The 27,209-nt window shown below is 38.5% G+C and overlaps 5 protein-coding genes and 1 long non-coding RNA gene across 12 annotated transcripts; 3 read left to right on the forward strand and 3 right to left on the reverse strand.

Annotated features, from left to right (window-relative positions):
• Nucleotides 1–608: 608 nt before the first annotated feature.
• Nucleotides 609–23,391, reverse strand: LOC124206053 (trypsin alpha-like). 2 transcript variants are annotated; one of them, XM_046603670.1, is made up of 9 exons: nt 23,242–23,391; nt 22,981–23,123; nt 2,330–2,643; nt 2,156–2,250; nt 1,933–2,077; nt 1,641–1,788; nt 1,378–1,511; nt 1,144–1,222; nt 609–1,004 (listed from the first exon to the last, which is right to left on the reverse strand). In XM_046603670.1, exons 2-9 carry the CDS (start codon nt 23,108–23,110, stop codon nt 922–924), a joined length of 1,128 nt encoding a protein of 375 aa, XP_046459626.1. In that variant the 5' UTR covers nt 23,111–23,123; nt 23,242–23,391; the 3' UTR covers nt 609–921. The 2 variants fall into 2 exon arrangements, with proteins under 2 accessions (XP_046459626.1, XP_046459625.1); XM_046603669.1 differs by lacking the exons at nt 609–1,004; nt 1,144–1,222; nt 1,378–1,511; ... (2 more) ...; nt 2,156–2,250; nt 2,330–2,643 and adding exons at nt 20,828–21,113; nt 21,235–21,319; nt 21,464–21,606; ... (2 more) ...; nt 22,247–22,338; nt 22,425–22,747 and having other exon boundaries at nt 23,242–23,359.
• On the forward strand, nt 4,112–16,536 carry LOC124206049 (multimerin-1-like). Of its 3 annotated transcripts, XR_006879539.1 has the most exons (14): nt 4,112–4,237; nt 4,358–4,501; nt 4,578–4,610; nt 4,692–4,739; nt 4,809–4,880; nt 4,939–4,980; nt 5,048–5,134; nt 5,201–5,263; nt 5,335–5,421; nt 5,614–5,730; nt 5,817–5,891; nt 6,014–6,163; nt 6,221–6,769; nt 16,480–16,536. XR_006879539.1 is itself a non-coding variant. In XM_046603663.1 (13 exons), exons 2-13 carry the CDS (start codon nt 4,396–4,398, stop codon nt 6,697–6,699), a joined length of 1,359 nt encoding a protein of 452 aa, XP_046459619.1. In that variant the 5' UTR covers nt 4,112–4,237; nt 4,358–4,395; the 3' UTR covers nt 6,700–6,829. The 3 variants fall into 3 exon arrangements, 2 of the variants coding, with proteins under 2 accessions (XP_046459619.1, XP_046459621.1); XM_046603663.1 differs by lacking the exon at nt 16,480–16,536 and having other exon boundaries at nt 6,221–6,829; XM_046603665.1 differs by lacking the exon at nt 16,480–16,536 and having other exon boundaries at nt 4,375–4,501; nt 6,221–6,829.
• LOC124206054 (trypsin-like) lies at nt 9,269–11,502 on the reverse strand. Its single transcript, XM_046603671.1, has 8 exons — nt 11,314–11,502; nt 10,876–11,198; nt 10,691–10,785; nt 10,459–10,603; nt 10,177–10,324; nt 9,939–10,075; nt 9,734–9,818; nt 9,269–9,643 (listed from the first exon to the last, which is right to left on the reverse strand). The coding sequence occupies exons 1-8, from the start codon at nt 11,432–11,434 to the stop codon at nt 9,561–9,563; spliced, it is 1,137 nt and encodes a 378-aa protein (XP_046459627.1). The 5' UTR covers nt 11,435–11,502; the 3' UTR covers nt 9,269–9,560.
• Nucleotides 13,252–16,875, reverse strand: LOC124206059 (serine protease hepsin-like). Of its 4 annotated transcripts, XR_006879540.1 has the most exons (8): nt 16,601–16,875; nt 16,359–16,525; nt 16,162–16,302; nt 15,157–15,280; nt 14,596–14,952; nt 14,050–14,372; nt 13,872–13,909; nt 13,252–13,704 (listed from the first exon to the last, which is right to left on the reverse strand). XR_006879540.1 is itself a non-coding variant. In XM_046603685.1 (4 exons), the coding sequence occupies exons 1-4, from the start codon at nt 14,291–14,293 to the stop codon at nt 13,533–13,535; spliced, it is 366 nt and encodes a 121-aa protein (XP_046459641.1). In that variant the 5' UTR covers nt 14,294–14,585; the 3' UTR covers nt 13,252–13,532. The 4 variants fall into 4 exon arrangements, 2 of the variants coding, with proteins under 2 accessions (XP_046459641.1, XP_046459643.1); XR_006879541.1 differs by lacking the exons at nt 13,252–13,704; nt 13,872–13,909; nt 14,050–14,372; nt 14,596–14,952; nt 15,157–15,280 and adding exons at nt 15,371–15,766; nt 15,842–16,027; XM_046603685.1 differs by lacking the exons at nt 14,596–14,952; nt 15,157–15,280; nt 16,162–16,302; nt 16,359–16,525; nt 16,601–16,875 and having other exon boundaries at nt 14,050–14,197; nt 14,286–14,585.
• Nucleotides 17,644–18,499, forward strand: LOC124206060. Its single transcript, XR_006879542.1, has 2 exons — nt 17,644–17,896; nt 17,988–18,499. It is a non-coding gene; the product is annotated as an uncharacterized LOC124206060 (long non-coding RNA).
• Nucleotides 23,392–24,883: 1,492 nt separating the features above from the next.
• LOC124206058 (chymotrypsin-C-like) lies at nt 24,884–27,167 on the forward strand. Its single transcript, XM_046603684.1, has 9 exons — nt 24,884–25,005; nt 25,212–25,348; nt 25,425–25,732; nt 25,870–25,955; nt 26,049–26,181; nt 26,272–26,407; nt 26,507–26,637; nt 26,706–26,787; nt 26,879–27,167. The coding sequence occupies exons 2-9, from the start codon at nt 25,216–25,218 to the stop codon at nt 26,956–26,958; spliced, it is 1,089 nt and encodes a 362-aa protein (XP_046459640.1). The 5' UTR covers nt 24,884–25,005; nt 25,212–25,215; the 3' UTR covers nt 26,959–27,167.
• Nucleotides 27,168–27,209: the final 42 nt, after the last annotated feature.

Below are 27,209 nucleotides of genomic sequence, written 5' to 3' on the forward strand. Positions count from 1 at the left end.
CAAAGCAGCAGTGCAGCACCAAAGCCTGAAAGCACTAAAGCAGGGGTATGGAGATTGGAGAGATATTGCGAATTGGAATTTGGAGACGGAGACGGAGTTAAAGAAAGGATATAAAAAAAATGAAAATAAGAAGAGTATTTCCATAACTCTGTTCCGGACATCATTTATCGATTACAAACCATAGGTAATAGACAGTTTCTATACCCCTGAATAATCGAGTTTCTCAATTCAAGAATCAAGAATTAGTCTATGCCGTATTTTGACTTAGCGATTCCTTAAATGATACACAACTACCTATTAAGCACAGTCCAATCCCCATTGTAACCAACTTCCAGGCACATAAATATGAAAATAATGCGCTTTACATGCGATGGATACAACTTCGTCATTTATTAATTACTTTCAAGTGAAAAATATACACCAGATCAGTGATCTTTCGAAGTCCGCTCTCCATCAATGGGCCTTAAACCTTATTGTCCATTTTAAAATTCTAAAACAGTTCAACCCAATTTCTTTCATATGTATTTTTGTATGCTCGACTTATCCCATTCTATTCAAATCAGATATTTAAACAAAAATATAATAAATGAATAACCAATATAGAAATGTTGGATTGTATGAGTTTATTTTTTTGAGGAAGAAATTGGAAGAAAAAACTTTTTTTAAAGTTTATAAGTAAAAAGGACTAACGGAACAGCCATTGAATAACAAAATTATCAAGGTCATATAATTTATTTAAGAACACAAATTATCCGTCAACTTTCCGACACAAAAGTGATGAGAATCAATTTAGTCTTTTTAATCTGGGTTTCAACTTTCAAAATGATCATAGAATATAGATACCGCAGTACATATCCGTGTCGCCTGAGCTTCGGAAGTATTAGCTGGTATACCAAAGTCTCGACCAAAGTGCATGGCGTTTTAGTTTTTCATGTAGGTGTTAATCCAGTTCCTGAAAAAAGCCACACTGGCGTAAACTCCAGGATATTTTGGATCTGCACAGCCTTCGTAGCGAATAGAAAATACGAATATTAATTTTTTTGAAAAACGATATCGACGCCAACTTATGTAAACTAGAGCGCAAGGGGGAAAAACCGAAAAATCACGAGAACATTTTCACTGTTGATGTAATAAATAGCCTACCGAATCCAAAGCTGACAATGCCGGCCTGTTTCCAAGATCCGTTTGGGTTTCGAACGACAGCTGGCCCACCGCCGTCGTTCTAAAAAAAAATAACAGACACCATTTAGCTAATTAGAATATTGGGAAATGTGCTCCAGTTTTGCAATTTACGTGTGTGGTAAGTAACACGAACACAAATTACGTGTGCTTCTAATTTTTGTAAAGTTCAGATTAAGTTTTCAAATGTCTTCTTACTTTGCATGCGTCTTTTCCATCAGCTGCTGCACAGAAGTGTTGGGGACTGAGATTATTTTCATATGGAATATTACAGGCAGCGTTGGAAATAACTTTGACAGTTGCCTGTTGCAGAGTATTGGACGCTTCTCCACCTAGAACGAAAAAGAACGGATGTGAACCGATATTATTAATGCACCGTAGACATGTGAAAAAGTGACAAAAGAATGAAGATTTTTTTAGTCGCGCTTCACTAGGTAGTTTCAACATCAACTAATTAATACCCGATGCTAAAGTTCCCCATCCCATGATGGCCGCATCTTTACCGACGAATTGATTGGCGGCGTTATTAAATGGTGGCAAACAAACGGGCGAAATGGCAGCTGAGTAAATCAAGTCAGGGGTTACCGTCAAGACGGCAATGTTATTGACCTGCAACAAACCAACGTAAAGTCAATAGACAGATAGCGCAACAAATATACAGTTATTTGAGGGTGTCTAATTCTAGTGATAAACAGTATATCTAAACAAGGGATATCGATATGAACGTTAAAAACAGACTCGCAATATACTCACCATTGTATTTGTATTGAAAGCATTGTGGTAGACAACGCGACTAACTCTCCTCGTCATCTGTGCATCGGCGTACGTGTCTGGGAGAATTCCCTGGACGTGCATGCCAAGACTCACAGTCATTGTCGAAATGTCGAACGCCGATAATCTAAAATAATTGCAATCAGCAATAATTGAGAATCACCCCAATAATAGATTTAATCTTTCCTCAAATGAAATGTCTTACTCGTTCACGCAATGAGCCGCTGTAAGGATTCTCGTCGGGGAAATGATTGATCCTCCGCAAAACACACCGGTAGATCCTGCTTTCCTCAGACCCACCTGGATTATGAGTCAACAACAACAACAGTTCAACCATCGCATCATCATTCCGTTGCAATTGAAATGTTCAAAAACGTACGACAAACGGCCAAGAATTCGGGGTGGCTTCCGATCCACCGACAATCCTGACATCTGGGAAGGAACGTTGCGGTGGTGAAGCAGGTCCGACACCACAGGCAATTTTCTGCTGCTTAGAATCAGATGAAGTTGCTGTAACGTTTTCAACATCAGAGAAGCTGCTGGCCGGCTTGTAGAGCGGATAAGGCCATAACGGAAAGTTGGGGTATGGCTGGGAAGAGAGGCCAATGTACGGATTAACTGCATACGTCATCGGGACTGGTGCAAGATTTCCAAAGTTGCGACTTGCAAAATTGCTGGGTCCCACACCGTCAACTGCACATAATTGGCATAACAGGAACGTCACACAACAACTTACGATTTGAAAAAATTTAACGAAGAAATAATTGTATGCGAATTTTTAATTAAATAGTCGAACCTTCAATGATGACGGCATCGTTCGTTTGATAAATGCGGCTGCTGGCCGGACAGACGGAGAATAGAAGAAGATGAAGAGCAGCAAAGAAGAAACCTGCTAGATGTTGGAGTAATGACATTCTCATCACCTTAAAGTTTGAAGGCGTCTGAAATTTTCTTTTCGAGTCTCGTTCCTTTTATTCCGGGATCGGAGAAAACGCCCTAAAATCTCCTCGGAGAATGAACACGACTAACAGACTTACAGTGTTGAATTATTCGCCTATTTTGTTAACAAATTCTTGTTTCATAGGAAAAAAAAGACTAACGACTATGGTGAAATGGGAGGAGCTTTAGGGAATTCCCCAAACGTGTTTTTTTCTTGTCACATTTTATTCCTAATTTAAATCTTCTGTTTTGATCTGAACGTTAAAAAATATTAATTTAGACATAAAAATTAAGATGTCGACGTGTAAATGTTATCATGGCCTACTTAACTCTCTTAGGCCGGTGTTCAAGACTTTTTCATCTTTCCCTGTTCAACAGTTAAACAATGCGAATGCACCTCAAGACTCAAGACATTGTTAATGGTCGCAGAAACTAAAATCAAAAGCGTGGTATTTCATTTTTTCAATAATAATATTAGACCACATTCCCAGACGGAAGAAAATATCTGATTGAACTTGTTCTTGTTTGTGCAATGAACTGCCAGGATCAACCTTGAAGGTCTTACATAATAAATGCATCTGCAAATGAAAAAAAAAATGGGTAAACCAGTTTCGACTTTATACCTGACTGACGACTCAATACGTGTAGTGCATTAATTCCCCCCCCACCCCCAAAAAATTAAAAAATAAACAAAAAATCGACGATAATAATAAACCGGTTCACGTTGCGGTGCTTAAATTCACCAGGTTCAAAACATCAGCATAAGTCAAACCAAAAAATGGAAAGCAGATTCTCGATTAAATTTTACAGGCAAAGCCCACTTCGTCTGAATAGCTCAAAGTTTCCTCTGTTGTCGTCGGTGTCATTGTCCCTTCTGCGGATGAACCGGCAGAGTCGAAGTGCTGGATGGAACCGGCGACTCGGCCGGTGGAATACTCATATTGCGGACTTACGGATTGTCTTTAGGAAGGCGTTGCAAAATACAGCGGCGTAGAACAAAAAAAAAACGAAAAAATTATAATTAATAAAAGACAGTTACATATAAATAGTCTAAATACATATAAAATGCATAAGTAACATGTAAATGATAAAAATACGCAAAGATATGAAATAACGCCTCTTTTTCCTTCCGCGTATAATCGCGTGGTGGACTTCGATTGACGAAACGCGTCCGGTTGCTGCAACTCGCTGCAACTATCTTTAATCCCCGTTTGGCGATTCAGTATACATTCGCGTTCCTCGTAGTGCGAATGCGTGCGCACATTATTTTCAAGTTTCAAATCGACCGATCTGTTCCATCATCAAGAGTTTTTTTTAGAACGTCCATCGCAGAACTTCTCCCATAAAAGTAAATCGAGTTAATTTTTATGAAATTATTTACTTAAATCATTGACATGTTTTTGGTGTTCCTTATTCTGTATCTTGTCGTTATTTTGTCCGGATTCTTTGATGAGTAAATCTTTATCAGATAAGTCAATTAAACAGGCAAATAAAGAAGCATCAACGATGCATCCAGTGACAATATCTATCACCTTCTTTGCTGTATTCACGACGCTGGCAACTACTACGTCTACGGCGTCTAACGAACAGATTGATTTAGCCACTTTAAAATGTAAAAAAACTAATCATTCAAATTCTAGTGAAATTTAATTTGTGATGAATTTTTTTATATTTTGCAAACACAATAGCCGCCGTTCAAAAATTGGAGAAGGAATCTAAATGTATTTTCTTTTTACTACTTGGCATCAAATTGACGAAATAAGTAAACCACTAAACTGACATAAGCATTTTTTCCCTTCCAGCTCTGCAAGATTTGGTAGGAAAAATGGATCTCAAAGAGATATCAGACGGTATATATCAATACAAAAAATATTTCGTATTTAACTGTTAAACTAAACGTTTCATATTGTGCACTACAGGTCTATCAACAAATTCAGAGCGTTTAGAAGAAACGAAATTAGAAATCAAGAATTTGAAGAAGGAGTTAACAGGTGATTTGGATTGATTCAAAAAATATTTAGTGGGCTTAAAAACGATCTTTTGCTTCAGAAACAAAGAGTGTAGCTGAAAAGTTGAAGATGGAATTGGCCGGTGATATTTTTTATTATAATAATTCAGAAATGATTTCGAACTAAACAATTCCTTACATTATTTTTAGACACAAAAAAGGAGTTACTCAAAATTTCACAGGATTTGACAATGTCGAAGAGTAGTCTTTTAAATCAGTTGAATGGTTTACAAAAAGGTTTGATTTTAATGAAAAAAATAATTAAGAAATTTAGGTGAAATGAAAAGTAAATTTAATTCTTAGATACTAATAAGGAACTGAACGTCGTCAACACGACAATGCGTAATTTGGCAAAGGAAATGAAAGGTACCATTCAGAGATAAATAATTTAAGGAATATTTACCGCACTTAACATACGTAATTTCTTTCGATTTCAGAAATTTCGGTCGGTTTTGAAAATAAGTATTCCGCATTATCTTCCGAACTTCAGGTCACAGCTGCTAATTTAACACAAGATTTACACGGTAATTAGAGTAAACTGCTGTTCTAAAAATCTTTCCTTAAAACACTACGTAGTACGCCTGTGAAACGAGAAAATTTGGAAAGTTGTCGCTCTGAGACTCGGCAAAAAAAGTTAAAAGGAAAAAGAGTATTCGATTGGAATAGTCATTAGTCAGCTATCAACTTGTTATTTCTCTCTTTATTTGCTGGGTTAGAAACTGACCTGAAAATTGATATCACGACATCAGTAATGCTCAAACTTGAGGAATCTTCCCAACGATCAGCTGCCGAAGCTAACATCGCTTTAGAGAATTTAACGGAGGAATTACAAGGTAATTTTTTTCGAGATACATGGAAAGAAGTAGTATTCTATAATTCATCAATCGGAGTTAACTGAAATGTCTTACTATTGCAATAGAGAAACTTGCAGCCAATAAGCAAGAGTTGGACGAGGTAAAGATCAAAGTTGGAAATTTGACAACGGACCTGAAAGGTAAATAACAAAACATGGAATGTATCCTGAAAAATTTATCCCCCCCCCCAAAAAAAAATAAATATATATTACCCCCACATTATTACATCCACATTAACTTTTCAATTTTTTTTAACTATCAGCTAGAACGAGCGAAATAGTAGACATTGGTAAAATTCCTACATCCTGTTCTGATCTGCAACAAATCGGATACAAAACAAACGGACTATTTTCTGTAATGGGAAACACATCGGTGGAAACCGTTTACTGCAACTTCCATGCCAAAGAAAAGGGTACACAATTAATTACATTCGAATTTTATGCCTTTAATTAAATTCTTTTGATATTAGATTTGCAGAAATGGATTGGATCGAACGACATCAAGTCGGTGCCGACCTATTTCTACGCCACGAGAATCACCCCATTTTCAACGTTAAAAACTCCAATTCCATTCGACCTGGCCAAAGTCAACATCGGAAACGCCATGGAACTGGCGTCGGGGAAATTCAGGGCACCGAGATCAGGGATTTACTTCTTTTCTTTCACGGGCCACGCCCTTTTCCCTCAATCTGTTTCCGAGGTAGAATTAGCGGTGAGTCTTTACCTGAACGGCAATCGAGTCGGCTGGGCGGAGGTAGAAGAAACCAACACCTCCGATGGCCAATTTAGTCCGTTGACCCTCCAGTCGACCATCAACTTGAAGGCGGGCGATCAAATTTGGCTGCAGATCGTGTCCATTTCAGAAGGAACGGTCCTGTTCAACGCACGAAATCATTACACTCATTTCACAGGGTGGATGTTGGAGGAAGATATTGTTGCGTCACTGTGAATAAATATGTACATCGTTAAGTGACTGAAGCAAATGTGGCAATATAAAATTACAAGCAGCAATAATCTTAGTAAAAATAACACGACACTGTACAATTCTCCGAAATAAGGAAATACAAGCTGATAAAATAGTAGTTGTTTCAATAAAACAATCAAAATAATTCGTAACATTTTTCACTTAAAGGGATAATTCTTACGAATGTATTCGAAGGCTTGTCGTGTTATATGACTGCGATCCGTGTCCTACCACAATGTCCACCCTTACAGTTTTTCCACTGAACGATTCGCAATTGAGACGACAGACAAATTGATCAAGGATAACTATTAACTGCACTGCTGGTCTACGACAGACGGACATCTTACAAAATAGCACAGTTTGGAAATTACAAACTTAATAATTTAATATCCGACGTATCGGATAACCAACTTGACTGACATAGCACCTCTATTCACGTTAAAGACACTTTCTCAAATGAGGACGCCCATCAATTAAGTCAGACGAAATTTGGCAATTGTACCCCCCCCCCTTACATTTTATCACAAAGGAAAAAACCCCTTCAAAGAATTTCGTCATCACAAAAGAAGAACCTCCCCCAGACGAAAAAGAACACAAATTTTAGAATAGTTTTGGACCAAACTTGTGACGTCACATTTGACCTCCACCCACATCCCGTCATAAAATTTACGACCCCTCCCTCCTCGATGAATGATGTAATTTTATGGACCCTTCAAGGACTTATCCCGATGTCGACGACGAAATTGTTAGCCATTTCTCTCTAGCTTCGCCGCGGTTCCTTACGCTTTCACGGGCCTTTGAATTGCCACCTGTTGGGTTACCATTCAACCCTATTTGACCATAGCGTGTGCGGATTAAACGCTATCCGTACTGTAGGCAGCGTACGTACGCCGCAAGGTACCCGAAGGGAATGTTAAGGGTATTCTAGTTGGTATAGTAGTATTGGTATAGTTTTACAAAGACAGAGCTATAGAATAGTTATAGAATAATAAAAATATTCTGTTATAAAGGTAGGCCTATTATTAAGATGGATTAATAACATTAAAAAAAAATTTATGCCCTTAGTTTCCGGAAGATTGTAATAAGCAAAAATCGAGAAAGAGATTAAAAGAATATTTCCGCATGTTTCTATCCAAACATTAAATAAAAATTAAATTCCAAAAAACCTAATATGATATGGCGCGGCGTAAGGGTAAGGCGTGACTTTGGTGCGGCGGAGGCTTCGCCCCGCCACCCCACGTCACACCGGATCTTGTTAAAATTAAATTTAAGTAACTACCTATCAGCACTTCTGTTACTGGAGATTGATAGCGTTCGGTGATAACATACAGTGACTTCTATTCTATCATACAATAGTAGTCGATTGTCACGTTACGTTTATATCCCTGTCACATGTCTCTGTATTATCGTCTGCTATAACAGCTATTGAAATTCTGTCAAAAAGTAACCAGAACTCCGTTTGATCAAATGCCTGAATCGATTGCAGCCAAATTTTCAGAATAGATGTAAAAAATTGTAAGCCACCGATTACTGCCATTGAAATGCAATAAAATTGTTGATTACAATCAATAATTGCCAAAAACTAGTGCATCCATCTATGTAGTGTTACGAGAACTGAGGGTGCCCATGTAAACCATACTGCAAACGAAACTTTGACCAGTAACCCTTCGGGTAATTAGTTTTTAGGACACAATACTGATGACGGAAGGAAGAGTAGACATAAAGTAAAAACACGGAAATTGAGTGAATAAACGCGTGAATCATGCCTGATTTTAGTGATTTATTAAAAAAAAAAAAGAAAGGTTTGATCAAAGCCAAATAGAACCAGATTCAGCTGGTGAGTTGGGAGTGCTGTTGCTGAACGAAAACGAAACACCAGCGGCTAGTTGTTGTGGACTAAAGCTAGCGGAAAGCAGTATTCTCCGCCCGCGAGACCATGATATACGCATAAAATTGTATACACCTCTGGTGCCGGAGCTTCATTCATGCATTACTACTTTGTTAGCTATTTGTGGCTATATGGGAAAACCCTATAAGCGTCCTTCAGCTTTAGCTAGCTAGAAAATTCCGGAGCTGTGGGTCTACTTACGCATCGGATGTTTCTACATGCACCACTGGGTAGTATAAATACGAAGCTCCATCAACTATGAGCATCAAACACCATTCGACTGAAGAGCTAACAAGTAGAAGATCATAGAAACAGCCAAACAGACTTATAAATCATCATGAATCCCAAGGTATTGTTTCTTCTGCTTAATAATTGAAAAAAGACTGAAGAGTAATTTTATTCAATTGTTAATTCTTATTCAACAGGTCATTCTTATTCTTCTCGTGTTGGTTGTCGCTGACGTATTGACGGTCGCAGCCCAGAACGAAAACGATCAGATTTGGGACTACCCGGAAACTGAGCCCGGCATCGTCGTTAACTATCGTCTAGTTCGATTGAGTCGAGCTGCTGAGCCTGCCATGATCGGTTCCAGATTCTCCCGTTGGCTTTTCGGTTAACTCGTCTCATTATTAAAACAATCAACCGAGTACTTATTGTTTTTCCCCATCACTTTCATGTGTTGTGTATTGAGCACCAATAAGAATTCGTATATAGCCACAACCATTATAGAGCATCGTGCAAGGACCGCCAAGGACCCAGCAAAAGACAAAGCATACACTATTGAATTGCATATTGAATACCTTATATAATATGGCGTACCTGTTTCCCACACAAATCTAATGCTATTCTTTAATATTGACCCATAAAATCAAGCGTTCGAAATGTTACTTTCCGATTTGAAACGCCGAAGCTGTGCCGTTTGAACCAATAGAGCTCCACAAAGATTACGGAGTCGTGTTTAGTTTTTCATGTAGGTATCAATCCAGTTCCTGAAAAATGCCACACTGGCGTAAACGCCAGCGAAATCTGGATTCGCACAGCCTTCGTACAAAATAAATGAAAAACACATGATTAGATGAAGCTTATGGATTATGGAAAAATATAAAGAACAGTCCACCGTTAATTGCCTACCTCGTCCGAAGCTGGTGATGCCGACCTGGGTCCATGCAGTAGAACCATCTTCAGTTTGGGCGACGATTGGACCTCCACTGTCACCCTTAAAAGTCGAAAGAACAACATATTCAATGCAGCAGACAATTTTGTCGAGTTATAATTGAACGTAAACGACTAAACGTGTAGGTTACGGTATGATGCTTATAATAAAAAGTGATTTTACTTGGCAGGTGTCTTTTCCTTCAGCACTTGCACAGAGTTGCTGCTTGAAGATGATACCACCTCCATATTGCGCGTTACAATCTGCGTTAGGAATGATTTGGACGGTAGCTTGCTGAAGTGCATTCGGTTGACCTCCCTCTATAGAATGGCAGAAATGAAGGTAAATCGATAAATGTGAGGTATATACGTTATCGCGCTTTTATTCGTTATGTTCTAAAATCAGCTGACTGTGTTTCTACCTGTTTCCAATCTTCCCCACCCCATGATGGCCGCATCTTTACCCACGAATTGATCAGCGGCGTTATTAAATGGCGGCAAGCAAACGGGAGAAATGGCAGGTGAATAAACGATGGGCGGGTCTACCGTCAAGACGGCAACGTCATTATACTGCAGCAAATTCAAAAGTCAATGAATTTTTAGCGCCATATAGAAATATTCAAATGCTACATTGATTCTCTCATTTATGGTTGCATTAACATTAACTCTTTATCATTATTATAAAATAAAGGTTATTGACTCACTTTCCTCTTGTCATTATAACTTGTGTGGTAGACAACGCGAGTGACTCTCCTCGTCATCTGTGCGTCGTTGAAGGTGTCTGGTAGATTGCCCTGGGTGTTCATGCCAAGACTTGCAACCATCGTCGAAATATCGAACGCTGATAATCTAAAATAATTGCAAACAATTAAATCATGAAAATCGCCCATCAACCAAATTCATTTTTACCCGTCTTGAACTCAATATATGACTTACTTGATGAAGCAATGAGCCGCCGAAAGGATTCTCGTCGGGGAAATGATTGATCCTCCGCAGAACACGCCAGGCGATCCAAATATCCTCAGACCCACCTGCAATATGAATTCATTTAACAATAAACCAATTCAATAATTATATAGTTATACAATAGCCACGTTAGATATTTTCATTGAATAACTTACGATGAACGGCCAAGAATTTGGGTCGGCATCGGATCCACCGACAATTCCGACTGTTGGGTTTTTACGTTGTGGTGGTGCATCAGGTCCCTTACCACAGGCAATATTCTGCTGCCTGGATTCAGGGGAAGTTGCTGTTACATCATCGGCATCAGAGAAGCTGCTGGCAGGCTTGTAGAGAGGATAATAAGGCCAGAACGGAAAATTTGGGTACGGCTGGGACAATAGACCAGTGTACGGATTGTTTGCATACATCATCGGGTTCGGTGGAGGATTGCCGAAATTTCTCATGGCAGAGGGGCTAAGAGGCGGTCTCACATCGTCAACTACAAATAATTCGCAAAACAAAATAAGCATTATTACTGAAAAGTTGACATTTGAAAGAACCAACAATTTAAAAAAAAACTACAATATTTTTAATGAGAAAATAAATGGTCGAACCTTCGATGACGACGGCATCGTTTGTTTGATAAATTCGGCCGCTGACTGATGGGCAGATGGAGAACAGGAGTAGATGAACGGCAGCAAAGGAGAAAAGTGTCAAATGCTGAAGTCGTGACATTCTTTCACTTCGTACGATTTCTGAAGACAGTCTGAATTGTCTCCTCGTTCCGGGCTCTTTTTATTGCCGAATTGCGAAAACGCCCTTCAATCTCCTCAGGGAATGAGTGTGACTAAAATTAATGGCTTCTTTCCTATTTTGTTTGTGGCAATCGTGTTTATTTTTTTTTGGGGGGGGGGGGGATTACGAATTATAACAAATGGGAGGAGCATAATTCCAAAAAAATGTTCAATGTCAGACTGAACAAGATCTGCTTATGACTTTTTAAAATTATTTTTTCTGTTTTAATCTAATAATAAGATTAATAATCATTAGTATTATTCATTATATATCATTAGTATATTCTTATTTCTTAAGTACGAAATTCTGTAGTTCTTTCAGCATAAATTGTCTGAATATCAACCGCGAATATAATTTATTCGAAAAAATCGTGCCGTCACAACTCAAACGGTATTATATCAGAGCAGTCTTAAATTGATTTCCCTATCACACTTAAATTACCTAATGTATAAATCATATTTTTGTCTATAAAGTCAGACCACAACCCCAGAGGCAGACGAATGCTCAGTTTTAACTCTTACAATGAAATGCATTTTACACAATGAAGGTCACGTGTCACGTAACAAACAGCTGCAATTGGCAAACAAATTTGAATATTATAAAACAAGCTTATTTGGGTTCTTACCTAATAAAGAACTCCATCTTGCAGCTGATAAACAACGAAAAAATCGTTTGGCTGATCTAAAAACTTGTTCCAGGAGCGACGTTTCCATTATGAAACGTGCAAACGCGACGACCATCATTGTTCACTTTATTTATCCAATTATGGATGTTGTACGTTGCCAACACCTTCCCGCTCAGGGCGCTCACGAACATGAAATTCTCATCCATTAACGTCTGCTTCGTGATTTCAGCTTATCTTAGCCAAAATATAATACCGTAATAAACTACCACAATTTTACTATTTAAAACGTTTAGGATTGTAAATATTTACGAAAATGTCTCAAACACACGTTGGTTACTTTTAACGTAGGCCGATTATAGTATAGGCTGAGCTGAAACATAATTTTCTCTTGAATCGTTTATCACGAAAACGGAGATGAGTATAGGGATCAAAATTCTAATGATATTGACAAGCACAGATATTTTTATATCGACCCAACACAGGTGCTCTGATGTTGACGCCTACGAGGAATTTTCCAGATGTGGAATCATTTTGTCTTCTCACGGTCAACTGAAAGGGTTCAAGGTATTTTGTAAGTTGACAGCTGGACCACCACGCAACAAGTTATACCGATGTCGTATGGCAACAAGTTTTCGTCCAGCAAGTTCCGACGACCTCCAAAAGTCCGTCAAGTCCATCAGATTATTCAAATGTGAAGATTTGGAGGTAATGCAACATTAGTCTTTTAAAAATTCAAAGCATCATATGGATAAAATCACCCGGAGCACTGACACGGAGCGCAAACAAGGGGTTGTAATTATTTTTTTCACTTAAGTCTCAAAGAAATAGAATTTAAATTATCCAAGCCCTTATTAGCGTGCATACCAGTTAGCAACAATCAAGAAACTTCTTCTTTTTTTTTTACATTTCATTTTTTGAACGTTGGAATAAACTGGATTTTTTCTTATCGCCTATCAACCATGCTACACGATATTAGAAACTGATCTAACCACTATTTGACACAAGTGAAGCGGAAACAGGTTGAAACCAAAAAGTCAGTCGATTCGCAGGACCTGGAATATTTTTTCACTAGCCAAAATAAGTGAGCGAATTACGATTTTCTACGGGGCACCGGGCTAATAATTTTGCGTAATTTTGTTTCTTTAAATACCCGATTTATTCCGTAAAATGCAAATCAGATATACGAATAATATCATACCAAACCAAAAGAATTTTTGGGATCGCATACAGTTAATTGAGTGGGAAGAAATCAGACGTAAAAAAAGTGGTAAAAGAACCAATCGTATCAGATAGCAATATAGAAAAAACAAATTTTAAAAAGGCCATTTAACTTAATCAGATAAATAATTATCCGTCACCGCAATGCGAAAATGATGAGAATTCATTTCGTGTGATTTTTTTAAAATTTGGATTTCAGGATGAGCATAGATAGATACACCGTAATCCAGATTTGGGTCGCCTGGACTTCGGAAATATAATCTGGTCGTCAAGTAGTGTTTCCTTGTTCCTGCATGTAAGTATTAATGCAGTTCCGGAAAAATGCCACTTTGGCGTAAACTCCATGTAAATGCTGGATTCGCACAGCCTTTACATCCAATCGATGAAAGACGAATATTAATAATGATATGCGAGCCGCGAGGAGAAATATACACTAATGCTGAAATGCTAATGCAGAAATATACGCGTGAACTAAGTTCTAAACTAGTGCAAATGTTAAGCCGTATTAAAAAGAAAGAAAAACTAGCCCATTACCGATTAATAGCTCGCAGATTCGGCCCGCAGCTGTCACCCTAGAAACACAATTTGAGTAATCAATACATGAAGGGGAAAAGGCATTTCATTTTTTCTAATTCATGGGTGTGGTGACTCTGATGGAACACATCACATTGCATTAGCACCCAATTGTTTAAGTTGTAAAATGTCTCCTTACTTGACACCAATGACACGAGTCTTTTCCATAAGTTGTTGCACAGAACTGCTGGGGCTTAATTTTGCCTCCGTATGATAAGGCATTACATTCGGCATTAGTAACAATCTTGACAGTTGCTTGTCGCAGAGCATATTGGGCGCGGATCCATCTAGAACGAAAATAACGGATATGATCTCAAATCTCAAATGCTGGTGCTTTACCAAATTTGAGATTCCCCTTTCCCATGATGGCAGCACCTTGGCATTCGAATTGATCAACGGCGGAACTGGCTAATGCTGGCAAGCAAACGGGCGAAATGGCAGGTGAATAAACGATGGCTGGGGCTACGGTCAGGATGGCAATGTCAAAATACTGCAACTCGCCAACATGAGCATTAGTTGAAAAAAATAGCACATACAGAAATATTCGATTGCTTGAATGAGTTAAGTTTGAGTAAATATGAATTAAAAAAGATTTAGTTATCTGTATGAAGGCTGTAAAAGCTACAAGAGGCCGCTAAGACACAATCGTCATGTTCAGAAATAACGCTTGTCAAAAATCACTTACGATAAATGGCCAAGAATTCGGGATCGCATTGGTTCTACCGACTATGCGGTCAGCTGGGCCGGTATCGGATTAACTCCGTCGGTGGTGAGTCAGGTCCGACACCACAAGCAATCTGCTTCGTTTCAGAGGTGGCATCTTCGACATCAGGGACGTTATTGTTGGTCGGATTGAAGAGAGGATACGGTCGGAACAGAGTGTCATCTGACTGCGTTGTTGGTGATCGATGTCTGACTTGGGGAAGTTCGGGTATAGGCTACGGATTGACATCATCCATCATCGGGATCAGCGCAGGATTTGCGAAAGCGCTCCTTGCCAAAGGAGTCCACCGTTGTTCAATTAAGTCTCTGCCCCTCGCAACTGCATAGAATTAGCATCGAATAAAAGTAATTTGACAAGCAGCAATTTTTTGCATGCAGCAAAATTACAAGTTTTCCACGTTTGCAAATAATAATAATTGCAATGAACTGCCATGAACCACGCTGAAGGTCACACATACAGCAGTACTTTACTGGACAATAAAAACAAAAACAAATGAAAATATGTAAACAAGCTTTGACTTACCCAATCCATGTTGAATGGCAAAATCACGAAGAATCCTTCGATTCAAACCGGTTCACGAGCGTTCACGAGGCGGCATTTGCATTCAGGTGGTGTCACCACTCACCAGATCTTCACTGGCTAGTGGCTATTATACAACAATGACATTGTTATGATGTCGACATTGAAAGAAAAGATGTTGCCAAATAGGCAAATATCCGCCTCATCAGTTCAACATGATAAAACTTGTGCATAATATTTGTTTCTGAATCTGATAAATTATGGCCGAAGTAAATGATAAAAAACATGCATTAAGGTTCTTAAGCAGGTTCAATATTTAACAAAGGAAAATTAATATTTAAATGAAGAATGGCACGTCCCTGTGCATACTATAATTTTTTGACCCATTTCAGGTCAAATTGTTCTCCCTGGATTATTATCGGTGGGGTTTTATTATGAAAGAATTCAGTCAATACAGATCGCGCTGAATAATGGAATCCCATCATTTCCAAGAACCATCTAGCGATTCTTGTTCCAATTGATTGTTGGCATGTTGGAGCCGAAGCCACACCCACTAATACGAAAATTCAGCTTCGTTTGCGCTTTTTGAAACCTTAGTGACAGCTGACTACATCTACATGTGCGAAAGTTAATTACACTGAGAACATAAGCCAGTATATTATTGAGACATCGATGAGATTCTAAGTACCACTTCAAGACAATTACTTCCGCACTCATCGTTATTATGTGGTCTATCGTTGTTACGTGATTATCTGGGGCGATCGCATTGGCACTAGTTCACTATGAAGAAAAAGCATTGCAACTTCTGTCGATTCCGCATAAGCGAATGCGGATATTTGAGCGGCAATCGTTCTTAAAATGCATTTTCGAACGCCTTTGCCGAATTCGAAGAAACCGAGTCACAGCAAGCAGCAAAAAAGAATTTGCATGTGGTTTATTCAAATAGATAGATTGGACGCTATTATTATTCCCTATAATTTGACAGACTGGCCAAAGTCCTATACTTACTTTTGTCGCATCATTGTAATTGGCGTGGTATAGACAACGCGAGTGATCCTTCTCGTTTGTTGCGCATCGTTTGACAAAGTATTTCCGTCTCCCTGGGAATGCATGCCAAGACTCACCGATAGCCTATCCAGCTGTGAAAACCTGCAGAAAAATAACCAGTTCAACCGATGAAATTGCGTAAGTAACGAAATCATTACACTCATTTCACAGGGTGGATGTTGGAGGAAGATATTGTTGCGTCACTTTGAATAAATATGTATATCGTCGAGTGACTGGAGCAAATGCGGCAATATAAAATTACAAGCAGCAATAATCTTGATGAAAATAACACGACACTCTGTACTACAAATCTCTGTAATACAAGCTGACAAAGTAGTTGTTTCGATAAAACAATCAAAATAATTCGTAACATTTTTCACTTAAAAGGGATAATTCTTACGAATGTATTCGAAGGCTTGTCGTGTTATATGACTGCGATCCGTGTCCTACCACAATGTCCACCCTTACACTTTTTCCACTGAACGATTCGCAATTGAGACGACAGACAAATTGATCAAGGATAACTATTAACTGCACTGCTGGTCTACGATACGACAGACGGACATCTTATAAATAGCACAGTTTGGAAATTACAAACTTAATAAGTTAATGTCCGACGTATCGGATAACCTCCCAACTTGACTGACATAGCACCTCTATTCACATTAAAGACACTTTCTCAAATGAGGACGCCCATCAATTAAGTCAGACGAAATTGGGCAATTGTGCCCCCCCCCCCTTACATTTTATCACAAAGGAAAAAACCCCTTCAAAGAATTACATCACAAAAGAAGACCCTCCCCCAGACGAAAAAGAACACAAATTTTAGTAATAGTTTTGGACCAAACTTGTGACGTCACATTTGACCTCCACCCACATCCCGTCTTAAAATTTACGACCCCTCCCTCCTCGATGATTGACGTAATTTATGGACGCTTCAAGGACATATCCCGATGTCGACGAAATTGTTAGCCATTTCTCTGAGCTTTGATTTCAATTCCGCATTGAAATCGAAAAGAAATCCTAGTTCCTTCCGCTTTCACGGAATACAATTCGATATCCTATTAAACCACAGCGTGTGGATTAAATGCTATCCGTATTAGTTTTAGGACACAATACACCTAGGATTTCTTGAAGGTATTTTTCTGAATTGTCGATGACTGAAGGAAGAGTAGATATAAATTCAAAACAAGGAAATTGAGTGAATAAACGCGTGAATCATTGCCTGATTTATTTAAAAAAAAAAACAGGTTTCATCAAAGCCAAATAGAAGTAGATTCAGCTGGCGTGTTGTGAGTGTTGCTGAACGAACACGAAACACGCACACCTCGCCAGCGGCTATAGTAGTTGTAATGCGGCGGATTTAAGCTAGCGAAAAGCAGTATTCACCGCCCGCAAGACCATGATACGCATAAAATTGAACACCTTTGGCTCGGAGTTTCATTCATGCATTACTACTGTGCCAGCTCTTTGTGGCTATGGGAAATCCCAAGCGTCCTTCAGCTTTAGCTAGAAAATTCCGGAGTTGAACTTCTTACGCATCGGATGCTTCTATCTGCACGACTGGGTACTTAGTATAAATTCGAAGCTCCATCCACTATGAGCATCAAACACCATCCGAATGAAGAGCAAACAAGTAGAACTGAAGATAATAGAAAAAGCCAAACAGACTTGTTTTATCATGAACCCTAATAAGGTATATTGTTTCTTCTGTCGAATAATTTGCCTTATAACTACTTAAAAGACTCGAGAGTAATTTCATTCAATTGTCAATTCTTATTCAACAGGTCATTCTTATTCTTCTCGTGTTGATTGTCGCTGACGTATTGACGGTCGCAGCGCAAAACGAAAACGATCAGATTTGGGACTACCCGGAAACTGAGCCCGGCATCGTCGTTAACTATCGTCTAGTTCGATTGAGTCGAGCTGCTGAGCCTGCCATGATCGGTTCCAGATTCTCCCGTTGGCTTTTTGGTTAACTCGTCGTCTTGTTTTTGAATTTTGAATCAACCGAATATTTATTGTTTGACGCCACCATTTTCATACGTATTGACTTATTGAGCACCAGTTAGAAATCGCATAGCCACAACCATTAGAACATCCTACCGGTACAAAAAACCAGCAGAAGAAAAAGCATCGACATTACTATTGAATACCTTTTCCTGCGCAGGCAACACTCAAGTCTGAGTAGGCCTAGTAATACAAAAAATACCTTTTCCTCTTATGGCGTACCTGTTTCCCATTCAAATCGAATGCTATTCTTAATAATATTGACCAATAAAATCAAATCCGTTCGAAACTTTACTTTCCGCTTTGAAACACCAAAGCAACTGGTTCTACACTTCGTAGTGCACAAGGATTAACTGGAATCGCCTCTTTTTCCCACACAAAGCGCGGGGGGGGAATGGAGTGCAAACCAAATGCCGATCATTTTCAGCACCGCAGGACGTTTGGGAAAATTACCTTGAAATCAAAAGCACGTAAAAATAAAAAAAAAATTCTTTGTCCTTGATAACCGTACCCATCCTTAAAGACTAATAACTAGAAATAACTTGAATCAATTAAACAAAGCGGCTTTCTCACATAAAGAACGTAAGATCAAAAACGAGACGAAAAAGTGTTATCCCATTTGAAAGTCGCCACTATACCGACGAATCGTCTGAAGTAAAAATGATTCGAAGTGAGATGAATTTAGTTTCGAATAGATTTAGTCAAAAACTTGGATTATTCGCTCGGATTGAAGCAACTTTACAGAGGTCAGAGGTGCGTGTTGCTGTGGACAACAATCAAACAGGAGGGTAGAATTTTGAGTTCAAGCAAAAACCCTTCATCGTATCTACGAAAGGGACGCCGCCGAAGCAAAATACTAAGGAAAAGCGGCAAGTTTGTGGTGTGTTGGCTCTCGGTTTACAGAATAAGCAAGTTTAAACTATACGCGAACAAAGTCCTAGGAGCTATGATCCATGATCCTAAACTCCGTACTGTGCGGAAGGATTCCGCTTCTTTGTTTCAAACAAAGCGGGGGAATATGGTTCGTTTCCTTTGCAACTATACCTATACTCCAAGCCAATAGTCGAATGAAATAAGACTAATAAATGTCCCCTTATTATCGCTTATTATAATTGCACTCAAAAGAGGTAGCCTATCTGCATTGAAGTGTATGGCATGAATTATTCAAATAAGAGGATGTCATTTAAATTTGCATGTCGTTTATTGAGAATGAAAGAAATCGACGCAAGAAATTTGTTTCATGTAAGCCGAAAAGATTCAACCGAAACAGAAGGCAATAATATATAAATATAGAAGTTTGAAATAGATGTAATGGAATAAGAAAGTGGAAAATCACGGAGCCCTTAAGCATTCTGTGAGGCAAAAGCGCACTGTCTCTGGGTCTGATTTGCCTCTCTAATAAGTAATTCCCTTAGAAAAGAAACCAAGTGAGAAACATTGCCTTATCAAGAAAATGGTGCAGACAAATTTGTATGCGTTTCCAGTTTGCTTCTAAATTTTCTGATAGCTAATATTGTAATATGGCTATAATAGAGTTGTAGCTATATAGAGTATATATAGATGCTATATAGAGTTAACCTTGAAAAAAGCTTGGCAATAACGACAATAACAAAGATAATGCCGCAAAACATAAAAAATAAAATATAAAAAAAACGAACGGACACATAAAGTGAATTATACTTTAGAACAAATTTCCTGGTTTTGTCTTTAACTATTTTGAAGTGAAATCTTGTCAAATCCTGTTAGTACTTAATGATGCAAACTAAATCATGAAAAATAATGTGCCCAAAAGTCGAGGCCTCATATTTGAATAAATATATTCCTAATTTGAGCAGAATATAAAATCTTGAATTAAGTTGTCTTGATTTGATTAGATATACGGCTGCTCACTGCCGCTATACAGCGGAATCCTTCCAAGGCTATACTAATTATTGTATTAGAAACTCCAGAATAATTCGTTAGTTCAACCGGGAAATCGGAAGGTTATTAAAAACTTGTATGGTAATTCAGATCGTCCACGATAGTAGAATAATCCCCTCATTCCCAAGAACCATCTAGCGATACTTATTCAAATTATTTTTGGAATATTGCGTAGTGAAATCCACCAATACAAAAATTCAGCTATTTTCTTTGCGTTTTTTTTCAAACTTTTTTGACGACTGACTACATCTACAGGTGCGTATGTCAATCAGACGGTGAATATTGGCCAGCAGCATTATCTGTAAAACGGAATAATGATTTTCGTGTAGTACCACTTCAGAACAATAACGTCAGCACTTATTCGCTATTGTGCTATCTATCGTTGTATATCTCAAACTGAATAACCTAAGCAATTAACGGTAACATCGTCACGAAGGGCTAATTCCTTCAATATCTCATGCAGATGAAGTGGGGCAGCCGCTATTTTTAAAAAAGAATATCCGCGATTTCTGTCGACTCCTGCTGGACATTGTCTTGGCTTCCGGCCTAAAAGACAATTTCTGTACTGTTGAATTTTCTATTCACCAAATTTCAATATAACCAATACGAATTCGAAATCGTATTCAGAATAAAAAACCCAGACGCTAGTAGGCCTAATTGTTTTCATGCAAGCGCAAAAAAATTAAAAGTTCAACCGTAACAGAAGGCGATAGCATGATATTTTTAAAAAAGAAGATTAGACGAGATTAAAAATACATAATAAGTAGCATGTAATGGAATCACGTTTCTAAACTGGGAATATTTAGCGTGGGCTTTTAAAAACACCATATAGCTAATGTCTTCTGCGGTCGTCTGTTCGTATTGGGTTTGGGAGTGGTTATCGCAAGTCTTATTAAGATGTGATTAATTTCTCACGTAGGTGTCAATCCATTTTCTGAAAAACGCAACATTTGCGAAGACGATGGGTTTCCCTCCGGCACATGCTGTTTAAAAAAATGGACAAAACACAAATAATGTTGCTTAATAAGAAAGAAAATTAACATGTGATGGCTTACAATCTACGTTGGCACATCAAATCATATAGCAAGTGGTAGGCCTACATACCGTTTCCAAAGCTGGCGATGCCGACTTGGGTCCACGAAGTAGAACCATCTTTCGTTTGGGCGACCATGGGACCACCGTTGTCAGACTACAGAATATTTCCAGAATTATAGAAATAGCTACCAGCATGTATAAAATAGTCCATATAGCGCTCAATCGGTATTATTTTCTACGCTAATCTAAAATCTTATCTCTACGTTTCTAGAAACGACTTATTGACTTGACTACTTACTTTGCATATGTCTTTTCCAGCAGCACTTGCGCAAATGTGCTGGTTGGTGACGGGAGAAGGAGACGCACTCCAACCCTCAATGCATTTTGCATTAGCAGTAACCTGGACGGTAGCTTGCTGAAGTGTTTTGGAAGTACTACCATCTAGAATGAAAAAAGGACGAATTTATGAACCGATTTTAAATATTTACGTCTCCTTCCTCTTCGAATTGCTGATTTATTTCGATGTGAAAATCTGTTTTTCATTTTACCTTTTTCTGTTACTCCCCATCCCATTATGGCTGCATCTTTGCCTACAAATTGATCAGCGGCGGAACTGGCTGGCGGCAAGCAAACGGGCGAAACGTCTTTGGAGAAATTGATGGGCGGGTCAATCGTCAAGACGGCAACGTCATTTTGCTAAAAAGGGGAAAAAATGAAATTAAAAATTGCACAACACAAAGATTCCGCATTGTTGGAGAAATGCTTGTTTTAGCAGAACGAGGTTCAACTCCAAACGGGGACATTTGAATTATTAAACGTAGAAAGTCTAAAGCAGACACGCAATTAATACTCACTAATGTTTTAGCATTATAATCGATGTGGTACACAACGCGAAGAACCCTCCTAACCATCTGTGCATCGCCAATAAACCCAACCATTTCTGCCTGGCGGTGCACGATTAAAAGCACATAAAGTTGCGAAATCTCCTCCATTGTCAATCTTAATTTTAAAAAAAGAACAGAAATGAATTAAAATCTTTCAACCTATTATATGTGATCCTTCTTCAAATCAAACGTTTTACCTATACACGCAACTGGCCGCTGTAAGGATTCTCGTCTTGGAAATGATTGATCCTCCGCAATATATTAAACTCATTGTGCTTTTCAGACCCACCTGGAATATATGAAGTCAACGAGTTTAATAATCGTCGTTGCGTTAAATAATATGTTAATACATATATATTTTCACATCAAACTTACGACGAACGGCCAAGAATTCGGGGTGGCTTCCGTTCCACCGAGTATACGGTCCGCTGCTGGTGCATTCATAGTTTTGGGTAGGGTGGTAGGTCCAACACCACAGGCAATTTTCTGTTGCTTAGATTCAGCGGAAGTTGCCGTAATATTTTCGACATCAGAGAAGCTGCTGGCCGGCCTGTAGAGCGGATAAGGCCAGAACGGAAAGTTGGGCTGCTGCTGGTAATAGAGACCGGTGTACGGATTAACTGCGTACATCATCGGGATCGGTGGAGGGTATCCGAAATTGCGACTTGCGAAGGAGCTCGGTCCCATCAGATTGTCAGCTGCAAAGTTATTGGCAGAAAATGAACCTTATTCTATTATGTCTTCAATTCTGCGGAAGACGATATCAAAAATTTAAGTGAATTCATTGCTTCACAACGCTATATCGCCTGTTGAATTGCCATCAACTAAATTATAGCCTATCACAGAGACAATAAAACCATGAATTTTACAATTTCTCGAAAACCTTTACAATTTGACAGGAACATTTTAATTAAAAAATAAACGATCGAACCTTCAATGACGACGGCATCGTTCGTTCGATAAATGCGGCTGCTGACCGGGCAGATGGAGAACAGGAGAAGATGAATGGCAGCAACGGAGAAAACTGTCAAATGCTGGAGTCGTGACATTCTCATTTTCATAGAGCTTGATTCTCTACGCAACCGATTAAAAATAATCCGACATTAATAAGTCGCTAACACTACATTGATTGCAAATACAATAAATTTGTCATGTTTTTAATTCGAATATTGTCAAATCGTTTATAATTTACCTTTTTGTGATCCTATAAAGGGTGTGAAAATTTAAACTCGAAAGAGCCTATACAGAATTCCTCGTGGCTATCAGCTGTCGTCGTCAAGTGCTTCTCAGACACGTTTTGAATTTTCTTCTCGTGTCACGCTCTTTTTATTGCTGGATTGCCGACGTTTGGAAAACGCCCTTTGACGCCATTATTCCCCGGGTCTTCCCTCTCGGATGCTTAGCTAGTTTCAAGGCTAGTTTGTGTAAATTCAAATTCGTGATCAAGGGATGCGACGATCTAATAACTGGCAGATGGCCAAGGTTGTTGGAAAGTTAACTAAGTCATTTACTGAACAACGTGAGAGGCAAGCGATGACCTTGCAAACAATCAAATATAGAAATAAGAAGTCAATGTACACTACAATCATCCAGACATCAGCAACAGTTTTTTAAAATACGAAGCGTAAGGGTCGAGACAGATTTGAATGTCATTTTATTCCCTAAAATCTACACGCTGGACCAAATAAGGGGGGTTTTGATTTGAGAGAAACCGGTTAACTCTGCTCCAGCACGGCAAAAGCGCCGGAAGGATATTTTAATTCTAACAATGTTTTTTTTTTCAAAGAAAAAGTTTCAGCTCAACGTATTTGGGTATTTTGTCATTGTATTATTTCCAAGCAACACATCGTTGCCAAAAGGGATGGCGATTAATTCAAAAGTTCAACAAGGTTACTCGAGAGCATTACCGAATAAAGGAACTTGTTTGTACTGGTCTGAAGAGATATTACCATGGAGCAGATTTGGTTACCATGCAACCGAAGAAGATTTTTAAAAAAAAATAAAATAAATAACATTACACTTAGAATTTAGCGTTATATACCTTCAGTGAAATGTTTCGAAAAATCGGGTATATAAGATAAGACAACCCTTCCTCTTCTTTTCTACCACCCACCTCACCTCAATCCCTTTTAATTACATCACCTTCAAAATTAGCACGCAGCCCACTGTTGAGCTACTATTAGGCCTACCTTTAAACTTTTGAATTTGAAAATATATGCAAACCAGAGTAATAGCTAATAGGTAGCCTAGTTGTGAGTAAAAGCCGGCAAGGGAAATAACGCGTGGTGGGGACGAAAAGTATAATATACCGAATTTGGATGAAAAATAAAATCATATAATAAGAGTGTCAGATATTTAGCTATACCACCTATAACATTAGATACAGAAACAAGATAATAATGAGGATATCTGGTTTTGATTATAGTTTGAACGACAAGATGGGTGGAGGAGCAAATAATAAAATCCCCGAACAAAGACTACAGCAGCACCGAAGGCCAGCAGGTTAATTTGTATTCTGCACACGATGAAGGTCGATCAAGAGATGCAGCAGGGGTATATAACCCTGGATGCAGTCACACAGTACATGGAAATACAAATTGAATTTACATAGAAGGTGACTAACCGATTTAAAATATAATCTGACCTGAAGAATGCACTTAACTCTTTTTTTTTCTTCTTTTGTTGGACAACAATGTAGCTATTGTACAACATATATTTAGATGCAATATAGTTTAATCAGTTTTAAATTTTTGTTTTCCCTTTTTCGTTATTTCAAAGGGCGGTGGCGCGCTATTATTCAAAACCGTTCAAAACATAGGTCAATAACACCAAGGGCGCGGTCCCGAAGCGGTCCTGAGCTTCCACAGTTTCTTAATAAAAAGAAGAAGTGCTCAAAAACACATCACCAGTTTCCTCCAGCAAGTGGAAACAAACACAACCGTCTGCAAGAATCAAGGTAATATCCTACATATAGATAAAACTTGGTTTTCTTATCATTCAATTCAATTCCAGACAAGTGTAATTAATTAATACTGAACTTCTTAAACTGCTACTTTGTCTCAAAATTTTATGGCTCTACTATATACAGAAAAATAAAAGATAATTGCAACTAAATTTCTATTGAAAAACTGACTTTTTATAGCAGCACACTTTGACTTATAGGAAAATGATGGGCGACCAAAAAGGTTTTTTAACCGTCATCGTCGTTGCGGTCGTGACTCTACTAAGCTGTTGCAGCCCAGCGTCAAGTTTCCTCCTTCCCCGTGTCACTCGTACAAGTGACGCCATCATCATTGATTGTATTTCAAAGAATCATTTATACTCGTTTCGTATTTTGAGAATTGGCTGAATTTATACATATTGTCTGAAATTTAGATGATGGCCTGGGATATGCTCCCTTGGAATGGAAATATGGAAATGTTGCTAAGCTAGGATTTATTCCGATGTCGTCGTCGTTCAATCCTTATTACGCAATGATGTATGGCCAGGAGCAGCAGCCAATGATGTTCGATGCTGCTGCTTTCAATGTCGGGGAGCAAGGAGTCAAGCAAAGTATCACGACGACAACACCACCAGCGATTCAATGCGGTCGTGGACCGGCCACCATGCCCGCAGCACGATCGCCAATAAATGAAAGAATCATTGAGGGCGTAAGTGCCAAAAAGAATGCTTGGCCTTTCATGGTAAGTTGCAATTATTTTTCATTTATTTGCATATTAACCTATTACTTCTCGTGGATCCCGTATTATTGATCCTCGCTAACGACGCTAATAATTAATTAAATTGTATTATAACAACGCTTGTTCAATGTTCATGACAGGTATATGTTTCAATAAGCTCAAAAAAATGTGGCGGAGTTTTGATTAGTGACTCTAAAGTGTTACTAGCGGCCCAATGCCTGGAACGGTAATATAGAATTTCATATACATCATTAACATCTCGAGATAAACAACATGAACTGAGTTTAAAAATTTTCCCTTTTTCGTGTGGTACATAAAGATTTACTTTATTTGATACGTTGCTCTCGTCAACTGTTTCCATTGGGGTATACTCCATTGACCCGTTGGACGCCCAAATGACGAGGAGAATCAGCAATATTATACTCCACAGCCAATTCAATGCTGCCTCCTTTGTGAGTTTCTATAAATAATAAGGATCGGAATGATATAATTTGTTTTTCTTATATTTGATGTAACTCACTATAATTTGATTTCGATCACAGGCCAATGATATCGCCATCATTACTTTGGACGCGCCTGTTGTTTTATCCAAAACTGTTGTACCTGTTTGCTTACCACCAGAAAGTACCGACCCCGACCAATACGCCGACCAGGATGCCATTATTTTGGGGTGGGATGGTAAGGAAATATCAGCACCATGCACCAACTGGTTATTGATATTGATTGTGATGAATTATTTGCTGGCACGTGCTGGATTTTTCTTTTGATATTTTCTAGCAAGCGAGGTTTTGCAGCAAGGCAAGGTCAAAATTGCGTCTAATGTAGATTGCAAGAATATGCAAAGCATATCGCAATATGTTTCCGACACAACCATCTGCCTTAGTTCTACTACCGTATTCCCATGCAACGTAAGTCGCTTAAGTTGAATTTTTTAATATATATGCTGTTAATATCAAACAAAAATTAAAATTTGCAGTATGACATGGGCGGTCCAGTAGTTATTCAATCGTCGACGGGAGCTTGGACCGTAGTTGGAATCAACAGCTATGTCACCCCTGGTAAACTTTTTTGAATACTACTCCTAATAAATGGCATTATTTGTGAAATGAATTACTAAAGGGCGAACTCTTATTCATCATCTTTTGACAGATTGCGATGCGAGTGGTCTCCAAACCAGGGTGTCCGCCTTCAGTGCATGGATTGATAAATACATGAAATTGAAAAAGTAATTGTGCCTATATAAAGGATAACGACCGCCACCAACACTTAAGACCTTCATCATGATATTCGAGCTCGTTTTTTTTGGGGGGGAGAGAGATTTTCAACTTTTTTCTGAAAGAAATATAAAAGCTTTCGATTCAATTTTGGTTGACAAAGATTGTCCTTGTATGTTACATTACTATATGGCTACATATATATTTGAAAATTGTGAACTTAACAATAATATCGCCATTGCATTTTTTCGAGGCCAACTCGGACG

The sequence above is a fragment of the Daphnia pulex genome, chromosome 10 (assembly GCF_021134715.1).
Source record: "Daphnia pulex isolate KAP4 chromosome 10, ASM2113471v1".
Classification (NCBI taxonomy): Eukaryota; Metazoa; Arthropoda; class Branchiopoda; order Diplostraca; family Daphniidae; genus Daphnia; species Daphnia pulex.

Excerpts from the sequence above, each read along its gene's own strand:
- LOC124206058 (XM_046603684.1), top strand. The coding sequence starts at position 25,216 with ATGATGGGCGACCAAAAAGGTTTTTTAACCGTCATCGTCGTTGCGGTC. Across the intron at positions 26,182-26,271 it reads AATTCAATGCTGCCTCCTTT|GCCAATGATATCGCCATCAT; the intron begins GTGAGTTTCTAT and ends TTTCGATCACAG. Across the intron at positions 26,408-26,506 it reads CATTATTTTGGGGTGGGATG|CAAGCGAGGTTTTGCAGCAA; the intron begins GTAAGGAAATAT and ends GATATTTTCTAG.
- LOC124206053 (XM_046603669.1), bottom strand. The coding sequence starts at position 23,110 with ATGAAAATGAGAATGTCACGACTCCAGCATTTGACAGTTTTCTCCGTT. Across the intron at positions 21,607-21,713 it reads ATGGGGAGTAACAGAAAAAG|ATGGTAGTACTTCCAAAACA; the intron begins GTAAAATGAAAA and ends TTTTCATTCTAG. Across the intron at positions 21,114-21,234 it reads CATCGCCAGCTTTGGAAACG|CATGTGCCGGAGGGAAACCC; the intron begins GTATGTAGGCCT and ends TTTTTTAAACAG.
- LOC124206049 (XM_046603663.1), top strand. The coding sequence starts at position 4,396 with ATGCATCCAGTGACAATATCTATCACCTTCTTTGCTGTATTCACGACG. Across the intron at positions 4,981-5,047 it reads GTTGAAGATGGAATTGGCCG|ACACAAAAAAGGAGTTACTC; the intron begins GTGATATTTTTT and ends CATTATTTTTAG. Across the intron at positions 5,731-5,816 it reads TTTAACGGAGGAATTACAAG|AGAAACTTGCAGCCAATAAG; the intron begins GTAATTTTTTTC and ends CTATTGCAATAG.
- LOC124206059 (XM_046603685.1), bottom strand. Across the intron at positions 13,910-14,049 it reads ACTCGTGTCATTGGTGTCAA|GGTGACAGCTGCGGGCCGAA; the intron begins GTAAGGAGACAT and ends TTGTGTTTCTAG. Across the intron at positions 13,705-13,871 it reads AATCTGCGAGCTATTAATCG|GCTGTGCGAATCCAGCATTT; the intron begins GTAATGGGCTAG and ends TTGGATGTAAAG.
- LOC124206054 (XM_046603671.1), bottom strand. The coding sequence starts at position 11,434 with ATGTCACGACTTCAGCATTTGACACTTTTCTCCTTTGCTGCCGTTCAT. Across the intron at positions 10,786-10,875 it reads CAAATTCTTGGCCGTTCATC|GTGGGTCTGAGGATATTTGG; the intron begins GTAAGTTATTCA and ends TTCATATTGCAG. Across the intron at positions 10,076-10,176 it reads GTGGGGAAGATTGGAAACAG|AGGGAGGTCAACCGAATGCA; the intron begins GTAGAAACACAG and ends GCCATTCTATAG.